At 39.4% G+C, this 14,273-nt stretch overlaps 1 protein-coding gene across 4 annotated transcripts; it reads right to left on the bottom strand.

Annotated features, from left to right (window-relative positions):
- Positions 1-1,653: 1,653 nt before the first annotated feature.
- Positions 1,654-14,244, bottom strand: ZCRB1 (zinc finger CCHC-type and RNA binding motif containing 1). Of its 4 annotated transcripts, XM_040595235.1 has the most exons (9): positions 14,084-14,244; positions 8,981-9,068; positions 8,780-8,808; positions 5,821-5,854; positions 5,550-5,661; positions 5,363-5,470; positions 3,843-3,952; positions 3,667-3,742; positions 1,654-2,333 (listed from the first exon to the last, which is right to left on the bottom strand). In XM_040595235.1, the coding sequence occupies exons 3-9, from the start codon at positions 8,793-8,795 to the stop codon at positions 2,202-2,204; spliced, it is 588 nt and encodes a 195-aa protein (XP_040451169.1). In that variant the 5' UTR covers positions 8,796-8,808; positions 8,981-9,068; positions 14,084-14,244; the 3' UTR covers positions 1,654-2,201. The 4 variants fall into 4 exon arrangements, with proteins under 4 accessions (XP_040451169.1, XP_040451168.1, XP_040451171.1 ...); XM_040595234.1 differs by lacking the exon at positions 5,821-5,854 and having other exon boundaries at positions 14,084-14,242; XM_040595237.1 differs by lacking the exons at positions 5,363-5,470; positions 5,821-5,854.
- Positions 14,245-14,273: the final 29 nt, after the last annotated feature.

Here is a 14,273-nt window from a genome sequence, read left to right on the forward strand (position 1 = left end):
AAACTTGCTGCCTTATCATTTAATTGAAATCTTAATTCTTATAAGCTATCAGATTTCCAAATCAGCATCACAGACAACATCAAACTGGTTCTCTGTCACATTTTAGTTTTCTATCTTTTTTAAAAACACCGTTGAACATGGTATTGGAGAAGACAACAAACCCTGATTTTAAGTAGTGGCATAATACTTTTGTTTCTTTTGCTTTTGATTTTTTTAAATTTTATTTTTACTGCCATTGAACCCCAACCTAGCATTTGCAGAGAAGCATGGTGGCAGCAAGATTTTCTTCCTTAGCAGAGTTTAGAACTTCTCAGTCTTCATTATTCTACACATGAAGTGATTTGCATTTATTAACACTAAGTTACACCTGGCACTTCAGTACTTAGCTATTCAGTATCAAGAGATCTTTCCAAAATCCAGTAAAGGAAGCTTCAGACTGAATATATAGTACTTTCATTAGAAAGTAAGTCTTTGGATTACCGAGTCCAAGACCTTCCTATGTATAAAGCCCAGTATTTCTCCCCATTCTGTGGTGTGAGTAGTTCATACAGAATTATCTTTTACATTACCTTGTTCTGCTTCTGAACTCTGGTGAGAGTAGCAACAGAAGACCCCAGAATTACCTCCTGAAAGTGATTGTTTTATAATTAGCTTGGGGTTGGTGGTGTGTGCTTTGCACCCAGTTATATATTTGAAAGTTAATCGGTATTAATTATGAATATGTAATGGTGTATTTGAATTTACATTTTCCGTACTTGGAAGAAAACCAAGATCCGATGAGCAACAGGAAGAGCTGAAAACAGAAACAGAGGCCAGCTGATCTCTTCTTCCAACTGTAAAAGTGTGAATGTGATTTATATTGTGCCTCCTAAAAATGAAAAGTTTGACCACACCAGGTAGTCAATATAAAAGGATTACCACCATCACCATGTGTCTGTGGTTTTGGGAGCGATCACTGCTGCAAGGCTTTGTACAGTTTTCCTAATGTGTCTATGAGGCTTTTTAGGAGAACACGGCTAGAACACTACAGAGATTTAAGGACAGAGACACTATTTAAGAGATCTGAACAGCTTTAGGCACAAGCCAGGTGCCAACACGCTTTGCTTCGAGACCATGACAATTCAAAGTATACATGAAAACTGACTTCTAAGCACACCGGAAACTTTGTGCCTTTTGGATTTTGCCAGCAGGTTCAGATGCCTGAGAACACAGAACTGTAAGCCATATTAGACACAAATATATTTAAAATCCTGTGCATAACTATATTTACTGTGTTAGGCACCCAAATAGTCAGGAGAAACAGTGCAGTATAAGCCCTTATTACAGCAAGAGACTTACGATATCAGATCAGAGCATATTAGAACATATGCACATTCCCATTTTTAAAAATACGGCCATTCTCGTTTTTAATGCAAGAACAACAGAACTATCAACCTTAATATTTTTTCAAGTACGTTTCAAGACTGAACTAATCACCACATCACTTTTAACTTGCATCTCCTATGAAGTCTATATTGTATACAAGCTATATAGTACTATGAAATGTACAGCAAGTTACTAAATATGTGCATAAGACAGAAGATCAACATCTTAATATCCTTTTGGGAATCAGATAGATGTATTGTTAGTCTAAAATGATTTCACAGACCAAGCTGATATGACAGTAGTTTATTACATTACGCATGAAGAATTAAAAGACTAGTACAATGCTTAAGGCTGAAATTCAACCCTATGCAGAAGAACTAGTACACGATTCATATACTACTGAAGTACTACTAAAGCACTGCTTCCAAAAAGGCAATAAACAGAGCATTACATAAACCATCAGTGATGTTAACAGTGATCCTAAGAGGAACTCCTTTCAGGAAAAAAAAAAATAATGGGAAATTCTCTTACAAAAGATTTCACTCCAACGGTCTGGGTCTAGATACTAAATGCAAGAAGCATTGTCCCTGATAATTTTCTGGATGTAAGTGTAGAAACACATGTCTCAAGTTCTCTTAAGAAACTGCCTTGAAAGGTGAAGTTTTGAGAGAGAGAGATATCAGAAGATCAGAGGTTCAGAGGGCAGGGTAGAACTACAACGTGATTTTCATTAAGTGTCTTCAACACCAAGACAAAACCTGTATTACACTTTGTAAAGTGCTACAAAGTTATCTGTACACTATATATACCATATATGCATATAAAACAGTATTCTTTCAATCACTAAGTTCTTCCTCATCACTGAAATAAGCACTTTTCTTAATCCGTGGACGTTTTGAATCATCTGAAATTGAAGATTCCCCTGCAGTCTGCGTCCATCTTTGCTGTTCTTCCTCAATTTTGGCTTGCTACAATGAAAGAAGGAAAAGTATTAGCTAGGATTAAGAACAATTACAAATAATAATGCTAATTATTAATGTGTATTGAATTATTTAATAAGTTAAAGAATTCAAAGGGTTTGTTTTCATTTGCACATAAACTGTGTGATGAGAAATGTTTTTTAGTGCATTTGAAGTAGTTCTCACATGCAAACAGTAAGTTTTTGGCACCAATGCAGGCCACATGACTACCTTCTATTTTCAAAGAGGGCTTTCCCATGGCAGACTTACAGAACTATAGAGCAGCTGAGATCTGAAGCAAAGAATGCATCATGTTTTAAACTGACATTCCTGAATCAGCTTTGTTCCACTAAAAAGTCTTCTACCTGTTGTCTTTTGCAGTCATTCATTCAGGGAATGAATGTCTTCAGGGATGTAAGAGTTATTCAACTAAAGGTTTAAATAGATGCTTCCTATTTTTACTGGGAAATACACTATCCCAGTTAAAAATACCGGGATGACAAGAGAAATGGAAATGTTTCCTGGCTTGTTTACATTTATAGGTTTTACTACTGGAATTTTCTGGGGGTGGAGGAGGATAATTCTGCATATTTGCATCATTTTTTTTGACTACGTAATGTGTAAGTTTTGCACTCATCACAATCATATTTAGAAGAAAGTTATCTTAAAAACTTTTGAGCGTTTCTAGGGAAGCCTGGGCACACAAGGGACAGCTGAGGACCAGGGAGCCAAGAAACCTGAACAGCAGGTCAGGCTTGCTCTATGTAGTACAGCAAAAGCCTCTAAAGAATTATTAAAGATAGCAATACAGCTGTCAGACTATTAAAAAAAAATTGCATTAAATATATTTCGAGAGGTCTATTAGAGACTGAGATGGACAGAGCAAAGGAAATGCTCCAGAAATAAATGTTGTTTCAGGATATTCAGTGAATGACGGCAGAGGATGTACGTTGTTATTTATATATTACTTTTTCTGGCTGCTCAGTTAACAGAGTAAAGACGGATTTGTGGACCAAAAACGTATTAGAGCATCACAGCAGTGATGACGGGAAACTAACTAAACAGCAAGGGAGCTTGAAGGAAAGAAAAAACTGCTATGCACAAACAATGCAATAGTGAAACGGGGCAGGGGGCAAGAGAAAAAAAAGGATCACTGAACATGCCTGCAATATGAAGGAGCCGGCTATAGTCAACAACTACTGCCAGGCAAGAGTGCCCCGAGTGCAACAGAGCAGAGAGACCTACAGGTGTATCTCAGAGCTTTTGAAAAGCAGCTAAAAAGGAAGTAGAGTTGCATTTAGATAGTAATGAATAATAACTATGCAATGCTTCAAATTTGTACCTGAAAAGCTATGGCTTGGCTGAGGCTATCTAGGGCAGGGTCTTCGCCTTCCTCTTCGCTTTCTTCTTCCTCCTCACTTCATTGTGCAGAGAGAGAGAAGAATACATAGATCTTTAAGTGTTCCTTATGAAAAGGCTTCCTAAAAGGGGTAGTGACATGTAAATAAATATACATACATTTCTTCTGGCTCAACTATTTTCTTTCTCTTCTTCTTTTCTTTTTTTTTTGGTGGCTCCCGCTCTCCTAGCATATTTTTAGGACAAGCATAACTTAAGTGTCCTGCTTCCTTTGAGAAAAAGAAATATTGCTTAACAGAAACCATTACAAACAACTGTATGTTAAAACCTATCATGAAGAAAGTTAATGTAAGACAGTTCACGGGGAAAAAAATGGAAGCAATTAGTAAGATAAATTAGCACACAGAAGACAAACTCTTCTCTATAAGCTTGCCATAGAAACGAAGAGATCGGTGGTGATATGCATGTTTAACTGCAAATTGAGAAAAAGCTATAAGCAAAGTAGATTTACTTTGGTTGTTGCAATAGCTGAATACACTAACTACAGTACGGTTTATGTTCAAGACAAGATATAAACCTCAGCATTAACAGTTTAAGAAACAGGAAAGAATCAACATTTTTGTTCTAAAAATGTGTTATGAATATAAATCAAGTTTGTATTTGACACTGAATACTATTCAAATCTCAATCTCCTATGTTACTATGTTCAGGAAAAGTAAGGAACTGCCTAAAACTTAGAACACACTTCTGTACAAAACCAGTTGTTTCCAATATTTATTTTACTTCCAAAGATATAGAAAAAGCAGATATTTTGATGCAAAGGTTAGGACGTTTTCCTTCTCAAACAGATTTATCTGGATACTCAGAACTGTCTGCTCATCAGTATGTTACATGCATTTACATGGACATATTTTCCCCCACATCTAAAATGCCAAATAAAAGACAAAAGGGGTACTACCATTCCTGAAAATGGTACAACTGCTATGCAAGTTGGTAATAGCAACAGAAAAAAATTAATTTAACAGCACAGGCAGGATTAACAATGGCCAAATGGAATATCAAGCTAAGAATCTGTGCTGGTTTTGGCTGGGGTAGAGTTAATTTTCTTCATAGTAGTATGGAGCTACTGAAAACAGTATTGAGAATTCAGGGATGTTTTAATTATTGCTGAGCAGTGCTTACAGAGTCAAGGCGCTTTCTGCTCCTCACACTATCCTGCCAGCAATTAGACTGAGGGTATACAAGAAGCCGGGAGGAGGCACAGCTGGGACAGCTGACCCCTACTGACCAAAGGGATATCCCAGACCATATGACATCATGCTCAGCAACAAAACTGGGGGGAATTTGGCGGGGTGGTGGTGGTGTTACCAGTCAGTTAGCGGTGAGCGATTTTTTTCATTTGCATCATCTGTCTTTCTTGGGTTTTATTTCCCTCTCTGTTATTTTCCTTTTCATTACATTTTTTTAATTACAATTATTACTATTTTATTTCAGTTACTAAACTCTTATTATCTCAACCCAGCAGTTTTCTCCCTTTTACCCTTCCAATTCTCCTCCCTTGCATCCCACTTCAGGGGGAGCAAGCAAGCAAGCAGCTGTGTGATCCTTAGTTTCTGGCTGGGGTTAAGCCAAAACAGTCAAAAGATGTAATATATTAGTTCAATCTTGGTTTTACTCACCCCACATTCGTAACACTTAGACTTATCAAAGTAGTTACGCCTGCGAATGAATTCTGCTGCTCTTCCATTATCAATGGCAATACTTGCTTTTATTACTCTTCCAAACAACTACAGCAAATTGGAAAAAAAAGGTAAGTATTTTGGGACTTACCCCCAACCCTCCTGCCATGACAACTTTCCAGTTTACCTGTTTGTTATTAAGTGCCCGAGAACAGTTTTGTGCAGATTCTTTATCCAAAAACAAAATAAAGGCGACTCCTTTGCTCTTCCTGGTGTCTTTGTCTTTCATAATAGTAACTCTGAAAACATATAACCACATTACTGATACGCTAAAATTACTTCAGAGACATTTCTTTCTTAAAATCTCAGTGGGATCTTAGCTTCGTTATACAGCTAATGGAATAAGTATATTTAATAACAGAAAGACTCACTAAACAGAAATCCAAAGGACAGCTAACCTGGCCATGTGCTTACACGTAGAGTGGAGATAATCTAAAAAAAAAAAAAAAAAAGTATGTGGGGTCTTTCTGGGGCTAGTGTCATTCTTTATTCCCTTGAATGACCTGAAGAACAGAAAACATACTCTAGGTTCGCAGACAACTTAACTGGAGGGAACTACAAATGCTGGAGGTAAAATGAAAATTCAGGACCAATCTTACCATTGCTGAAAAACATAAGTGTGTTCAACTGCATCCAAACTAAGAAACTATCTTCATATAGGACTAACCACTAAACAGATTAATGATGGGAAACAGTAAGTATATGCAGTATTGTTCTACAAATATCTCCAGCTGAAATCCAAGCAGAACACAGATGCATGTGCTATTTTACATGACATAAAAAGTTAAATCTTCAATCTAATATTGGAATTAACAGCTCCAGTAACATATCAAGAAATTCAAGACAGATCTAGACCCAGTCAGTTGTATTTAGTCCTTAAAAAAACCCCACATGTCTGCATGTACATAGAAGTACATGTTAAAAAGTAGGGAATAAACTCGTCCCTGTGTCTACCATGGGCAGAACAAGGTTCAGCCATAAGGCAAGCCAAAATTGTAAGTTGGAATAGGCCAGTTAAAAAAAAAACAAACACAAATTCTACTTTGATGCAGAAGACCTATGAGAGAACCTGTATAAGTAACAGATGACCTACACAGCAAAAACTGTATAAAATAAAAGCTCAGCAAAGAAAGCTCAAGTTTCCCCCAAATACAGGCACAGAAAGAGAGATTAGAACAGGTTTTCCACCAAAGCCTCTTGGACAATAACGTGTCCAACTGGATGCATTGAGTTGAAGTGTCAATAAAACTGATTTTAGAATGATTGTACTAATTCTTTTACCTAGTCACTCTTCCAAAAGTTCCAATGGAATCCTAATATGACTGTCGGGCTTCTAATTGGGATACTGAATGTACCAGTTAATAACACAAGCACAGAAAGAAGTGTGACAATTTTTTTAAAAGTCAGCAACTTCTTGGAGCCCTATAAAGTTTGATTTCTCACTGAACAAACCGAACTGACTGGACAAATGAACAATCATAATAGTCAGGATATATTGTGCTGAGAAACGCAGTGCAGAAGAAAAGTCAGCATGATTTTGCTGAGTCAAGACACACCTCAAAAAAAAAAAAAAAAAGTCTATGAAAGCTTATTTAAATAAAGTTAAACCTGACCGAGATGGCATGGCAAAACTTTCTGCAAAGTGTTTTAAAGTCCCTGGACAAAGATTACAAAAATCAAGCTAATATTTGAAAAGATTATTCTAGGGAATTAATAACCAGCTCCAGATAGGAAAACTGATCCTTGTTAGCCTCAGTTTCACAGTGAAATGGCAATACCAGTAGAACCCCACAGTATCTGCACTGTTTATAGTCAGGTCAGCTTTTAAAGGGGTGAACAGGAAACAAGTTTTGCTAGATAGAAGAAAAAAAATCATGGTAGTATTTTACACATAGTATTCTGTGACTCTTTGCATTTCGTTTAGCTTCTGGCAGTGACTGGACAAAATGTTAGGAAAAACTATGTATCAGTAAGTGAATTTTTTGCAAAACAATATATAGATGGGGAAAACAGTAATTGCACAGACAGAATTGCAAGTTCTAAATTAGCTACTTTCACACAGAATGCAGCACAGGATTTCTTCTGCACTGGCATCTGATTTTTTCTGTTGTCTATGACTACAAAAGAAAAGCAAATAAAATGCTAGAAACTTTTACAGAGGAAAAAAAGAAGAGACAACACTGCTACGACACATTTTAAATAAACAAAGCATCATACAGCCAACACTTCATACAATTCCCATTCTCCTATCAAAGAAGTTCAAAAACCGAGACAGTAAGAGACCCCTACCCCCAAACACACAAAGTATATGTATATTACCAAATGATAGCAGGGAGGTCAGAAGAGTCAAGTTTATGGAGGACAAGCCCCTCGATGTGTTAACACCAGTGTTCCTACAACTTTTGCTCAGGAATTTTCTAAATCGGTAGTTCAGCAATCAACTGCTGGAAACAATAGAGACTGTAGGTGCTTAGTTGTATTGGTAACTGCATGTCTGCGCAGAACCCTACATAAAGGTTTTCCTCTCAGTCAATTTAAAAAATATTTTTTTTAAAAACTGCAGTTTGGCTTTTCCTGCTATTTGTCACCTGAAACACACTCCTGAGACTTCAAATTTAGCTCTGTATCTCAGATTATTACAGCAGCTACTAGAAGTTAAGAGTAGATATTTGCTGGTGTAGGGTTAAAAACTGAAGCATTGAGTCTTGTTATTCTGACCAGTTAGAAAACTAAAGAAACAAAACAAAGCAGCAAATTCCTTACTGCGGCATTTGTTTCTATCATTTGAACAGAGGCAGGTATTCACAAGTATTGTTCATGAATACTCAAACACTAAAAGCCATTACTATGCAGCCTTACATCTCATCTTAAATATAACACTAAGCAATCACAATAGCAAGTCCTTCTGGAACCACAAATAGAGGAATCATACATTGCAGTTGGGGGAAATGTCTGTGGGAATTGTGACACCTAGTTCATATAAGCAGAAGCTCCCACTTTTACACTTATCAACTTGTGTCCCAGGTGGTGTTCAGGAGAAGGGGAACAACACTTACTAGGAGAATATTATTTCAGCTATTTCAGAGAAAAGATGATCGGTATATAACAACATTCCACTTGCTCGTAAGAACCAGTTAATAAAACCTATATACAAATATTCTTACATTACGTGTGTAACTGCAAGAACTTCCAGTTGTTAAATTCAATCTATACTTTATTAAAAACGAACAGGACCTTCAATACAGTTCTAAATTCATACTGAAATTATAAAAAGCGTAAAGACTTTCAAGTGAAGCAAAGACATTAAATATTTAAAATCAAAGCTACAAAAATAGCAGGCCATATCAGGTCACTTACTTGACAACTTTCCCATACTTTGAAAATATCTGAAATATAAAATAAAATAAAAAGATTTAGCAATAAACAATTGCACTTCATTAGTAATAAATTTATCACGACAAATTTTTCTAAGTAAAAGATATAGATCATATATTATATTTACACTCAAAATTGTTGTCAACAAGTTTAATCTGAACAATGCAGTCCTTAAAAACTTACCCTGTACAGATCGTTGTTTGTCAAAGCAAAGGGTAAATTGGACACATACACTGTGCTTTTGCTTGGCGCCAACCCACCACTCATTTTTCTGATGAAAGAAGAGAGAAGAGTTAAACTGTAGTCAGATAAATCCATTAAAAAACAGTTGCAAGATTTTTTTTAAGTTGTTTTTCAAACCTAGCCCAGACAGTCATGATAAAGTTCCAGGAAAGCACAGCTTTCATTTCCCTTTCAACATTTTACATGAAATTAGGTTTGCCTTCACGTGCTGCAGAAGACATACATTCCTTCTTCCTTCCCTGGATCCAAAGCAGATTTTTGCTGTATGCAAATCAATTTCTAAGTCATGAAAAAACAGACAAGATAGTGTACTTAAAATAAACCTCTGTTGATTTGCGCAGTAAAGAAAGGCTTAGGTCCAGAAAGAAGCAAGTAATGTCCGCTTATTAAACATTATGGCCAATATGTGAAATTATTAACCTTTGTTCAAGTACCTGCATGACCTGATTCTTTATACATATTTCAGTTCAGCTGCATCCAACACAAATTAAATCACGATTGTTTTGGGGGTGGGGGGTGGGGCTGGAGAAGCTTCCCTAAGACAGAGTCCTAATTATTGGTGGGGCAGGGAGGGGAGCTACTATATTGACTTTGAAATATATCTAAGATGCTAAAGGAGCAAGCATTTCCTCTTGCATTTATTGCTCAAGCTGACAAGCTTCTACACTGCTGTGGACCTGCAAGTGTCCAGAGCTGATCATGGACAGCACCTCCCCTAGAGACGCTCTCCCACCTCCTCCTGATTAAGAAGCTCTGTACTCACAGCAACCAGGGAAACCTCAAAGCCAGGTTCATTTCCAATCTCTTTTAAGCCCTTGAAACTAAGTATGTCTGGAAACAATGAATCAATTCAAAACCACTATTGTAACTGCATACACATCATCTAATACTAGGTGAAGAGCAGAGCAACTGAACTAACTTGAAAAAGAACAGTCTATGTTTTTCTTCATGTTTGGATGTTTCCCAAAATTTTAAGTGGTGCTAAAGTCTGTGCAAAACACTTCTTCCCTTTGATCCACTGTGTAGCCGTGGCTCAGTCCAAGAGCTAAGCCAGTAAAATTTAAGATCAGAATAAAGCACAGCCCTTATGAGAGGGCACACCAAACAGTAAAACAAAACTGCTCCCTACACAGTCCAATTACTACCTCCCTATCCAGTTTCCTGCAGCCTTATTCCTGCCTCTTGGCACCTCTAGCTGATTGCTAACTGCCGATCAAGCCATTTCTTCAGCAAGACCACCTCATTTAAAAAATGCAGACAAATGCTGATAAAGAGATAAAAGAAACTGCAGTATTAAAAAAACCCCAACATCTGTCATAGTACACAGTTTCTTAGGGGACTTTTCGGGTAGTGAGTCTGAACAGATTGCTTGGCCAAGTGCCAATGAAGTAACTAATATCACACTCTAATCCGGCTGTGGTTATTTTCTGGCATTTCATGATTCAGTCATCTGAAGGCTTGATATTCCCAGTAGACACTGATTATCCAAGTGTTTTGCTTCTCCTTCCTGACATGCTTACTGTATCACAATTCATTTGAGTGGCAGTTTCCAAGTGATTGAATTTTGAGGTTTTCCATGTTCAGAGACTGGTTTTTGGCACAAGCAGAAATGGCAACATAAAGGTTAAGCAAATGAAAACAGAATAAATCTGCAATAAAGCCCACACATTGCATCTGGTGTTACGCAGACTGGATTAATTATCCTGAATTCCTTGCTGCTTGGCATCAACATCCTTGACAGGGCTAACCAGACTGACTTGGCAACACGCCACGCGAATAGATGGCCTGAAGTGCAGTTATCCAGATGTACAGTGGATACAAAGGACTCGGTAAGAGCTGCCTTAGCTCTGCATTATGGTGTGCTGCCAGTGCTAATATATTAGAACAGCAAAGGAGAAAACAGCACACGGCTACAGATCGCAATTTAACTCTGCCTAAAAGACAAGAGAAGCTAGAGCACCTTGTAACAAGAGGCCAAGCAGATGAACACACACCAGGGAGAACTGCATGACTGGAGAGCAGTCAGCTTGTTCCACACCACCACAGTGCAAACCTCCAGAGAGAAGGTGATGTGTCATGTGAAGATCACTAGAGGCCTAATAGCTCAGTTGATAGGAGATGATTAATGAATAAAAGCTACAGAAGTGCCATTTTCAGCTGCATGCTACTTTTTCCAGAAGCAAGCTGAAAGAGTTGCAGCCTGGAGCGCTGGCTGCCATACAGCTGAGATCGAGCTTTGTTTCTAGTTCCCTGGACAAACTGAGCAAAACAGCTTTGCTGCTCCAACTGCCCCAAGAGTCTTAGCTATTTGTATTGTTAGGACTATTGTGCCTGGATTTCTTACTTTTAATGTCTGCCTTGCCAGACAGGCACAATTTTAATAAAAGAGGAAGTACAGTAACTGTAAGGCTGTCACTATGCTCATGTTCAAGATCACAGAGGTTCAGATTTACCACTCCAGGAAAGAATATTTCCCCATATCTGCAGGAAAACTTTCTCTTCGAAATACTAAGGGGTCATTGGGATGGTTTATAAATATCTTATTTAAGCCAGCAGATACTGACAGGTTTGCATAATGTCAGCATTTGGGTCATTCCTCTATCTACTTAAAAGTCTGGTCATCCTTACTAAGTCTTCTGCAGGACATTAAAAAACAAAGCTTGAGCAAGTTAGAATGCAGATTTCTGGTTACCTGTTGCGAATACAGTGGTATAAATGCAGTTTTAGATCCAACTACTAGCACAATTCTTCCCACACTATAAACCTTAACAAAACATCAAATGTCAATTTTCACTTTGATATAACCAATCCGTTAGTCTTTTTCTTTTTTTCTAAACCACCACAAAGCCCCTGGGGGATTACCAATGCCAATACCATATGAACAATAGCTTTCTCCGCCCCCCCCCCCCCCCCCCCCCCCCGCCCCTTCATTTATGGATACCAACCTTGCCACATCAGCTTCACATTTATTGGTCTGACATTTTCTAGTTGTGCGTGTGTGTAAAAAATGACAGTTCCAGCTTTAATCTAACTCTCCAGATGAGACATATCTCATCCAGAGGCTCATCATTACAAGACTTTTACTTCTGGAACTTTTTAACTTCATAGAAATGTCCGATACAAGTTTAATATTTTCATCCCGTTCTTTCCTTTTGATCACCGGTCTCTATGCTCTATAGATTTTCACTTCACAGGCTGACAAAAAAAACCAAAACAAAAACCACCCACCCACCCCCCCAAAAAAAACAACAACAACATTTGAGCTTTCTACTTGGTGCAGGGGACTCAACCGAGATTCACGTACAAGCTGACTTCTATACCGTGCTAGAGGTCTCGAACAAATCAAAACCATTTCTGTTTAATATTGAATACTTTTACGGGGCTTCCCTGATCTTCAAAGTATTTCGTGGTTACTTAGCTGTAAAGCATCAGCTGGAGCCTGTAAATTACCTCCGTGGGGCTGAACACAACTCCCATTAATGTAATAGCCTCTCTGTAATATTAATGCCTTCTTCATTTATCATTTTCACATATTAACTTTCAGGATGGAGTTGTCTCCCATTACGATGACTTCTTGAATTCAATCTTTTTCGTCTTTTCTAACAACTTGAACTAAAAGAAGCCATTCTTTGACAAGAGACATCTGTCAGTATTAAGTCTCCTGTAAAATATATTTGGTACACAAGTATGTTTTCCTTGAATCCAATGTGCTTAGTGTGGCATCTATTACTCATGTTGAGAAGACTGATTAATTTCAGTAACTGGCTTTTCTACACTGTTCTAGAACATATAAGGGCACCACCAAAATAGTTCAGATGCCTCTGAAGCATCAAGTGGAGTCTGAATGTACTGATACTTTCATAACTTAACATCAACATCTTAACCCAAGCACGAAGTTCTGTGTCTGTTTTTAAGTGCACAGTAGCAAGGTCAGTTTTGTGATTTAATCATTTACAGCATGTATAAATGATCTGCGAGTTACGCAAGACGGGCTCACTCAGGCCAACTAATTTGAGTTCTTGTATCTTGGTCCTTGAAACACCCTATTTTATTTCTGACTTAACGGTATCAGAGTTTAGACCCAAATCAACAAACCATTAGTTGTGGTGAGAGATTGGCTCAAGCTTATAATCTGTAGCAAAGGAGGAAACCGAACTCATGTTCTCCTTGGTCCCAGGCATGGGTACTAACCACTTGCTACAACTCTACCCTGCACAAGGGGCCTGTAAAAAGTTGTCAGAGCATGTTCTGTTTTATCTCTATGTAGTGAATTAAATAGTTCAAGGCAAATATTAATCAGGATCAGAATTTGGTAAATAAAGTTGGCGCTATCAGCAGAAAGAGTACAAGAATCTTTCAATCCGCCAAAGCCAAAGATGTATACAAAAGACTCGGGGCTTGAATCAAACTACTCCCATATACTAATGTTACTACAAAAACTTCGGGACGGTAAGGTTGGGCTCCCAGACCACCAGCGGGGCTACGTTAAGAGCTTTAACGGCAGTTTCTTTTAAAAGGGATTTCCAGCGTAGTCAAGGTATGAGAAAAGCTGCTCGGCTGCACCGCACCTGGCCTCGCCTCGAGCTTCACCCAGGAGAGGCAGACCCAGGGAACTCACCTGGCGACGGCCCTTCCTCCTAACCCCCACTGAGCCAAGTGATTCCATCTCAGAGCTCACTATGTGCAAACCGACATCGAGGCGAGAGAACTACAGGCTCCTCAGAAACCCCCGCACGTCGCACCGAAGCCGAGGGCTGTCGGTAACGTCACGCTGCGGCCCCCCCGCAGCGCTACCCCCGCCCGCTCCTTCCTTCGCTCTGCCCAGCTGCCGCCCGAAGCCAAACCGCGGCTTCCCCGGCACCGGAGCCCCTCCTACACACACAAAACCCAGAAGCGAGGCGAGCAGCCGCCCCAGGTGCGAACCAGCGCTCCGGCCGCCACCGAACCGTGGCGGCGGGACGGAGCGGACCCACCCCCACACCTGCTCCCGGGCCTACTCCCCACCCCTGCCCCGTAGCGGCCTAGCCAGCCGCCCCGGCCTACCCGTCACGGCAGGACTCAGCCCGCGCGGGCTCCCATGGCGCGACGCGATAGCGGCCACCGCGCAGGCCCCGGCAGGACGCGACACACCGCTCCCGCGGCGCCGCCCCAGCCGCCCTCCCGGCACGGCGGCGCTCTGCTGCCGACGCGCGGCGGCCCGCACCGCTCCCGGCCAATAGGCGGTGGCAATGGT

Source organism: Falco naumanni, chromosome 5 (assembly GCF_017639655.2).
Source record: "Falco naumanni isolate bFalNau1 chromosome 5, bFalNau1.pat, whole genome shotgun sequence".
NCBI classification, from domain to species: domain Eukaryota; kingdom Metazoa; phylum Chordata; class Aves; order Falconiformes; family Falconidae; genus Falco; species Falco naumanni.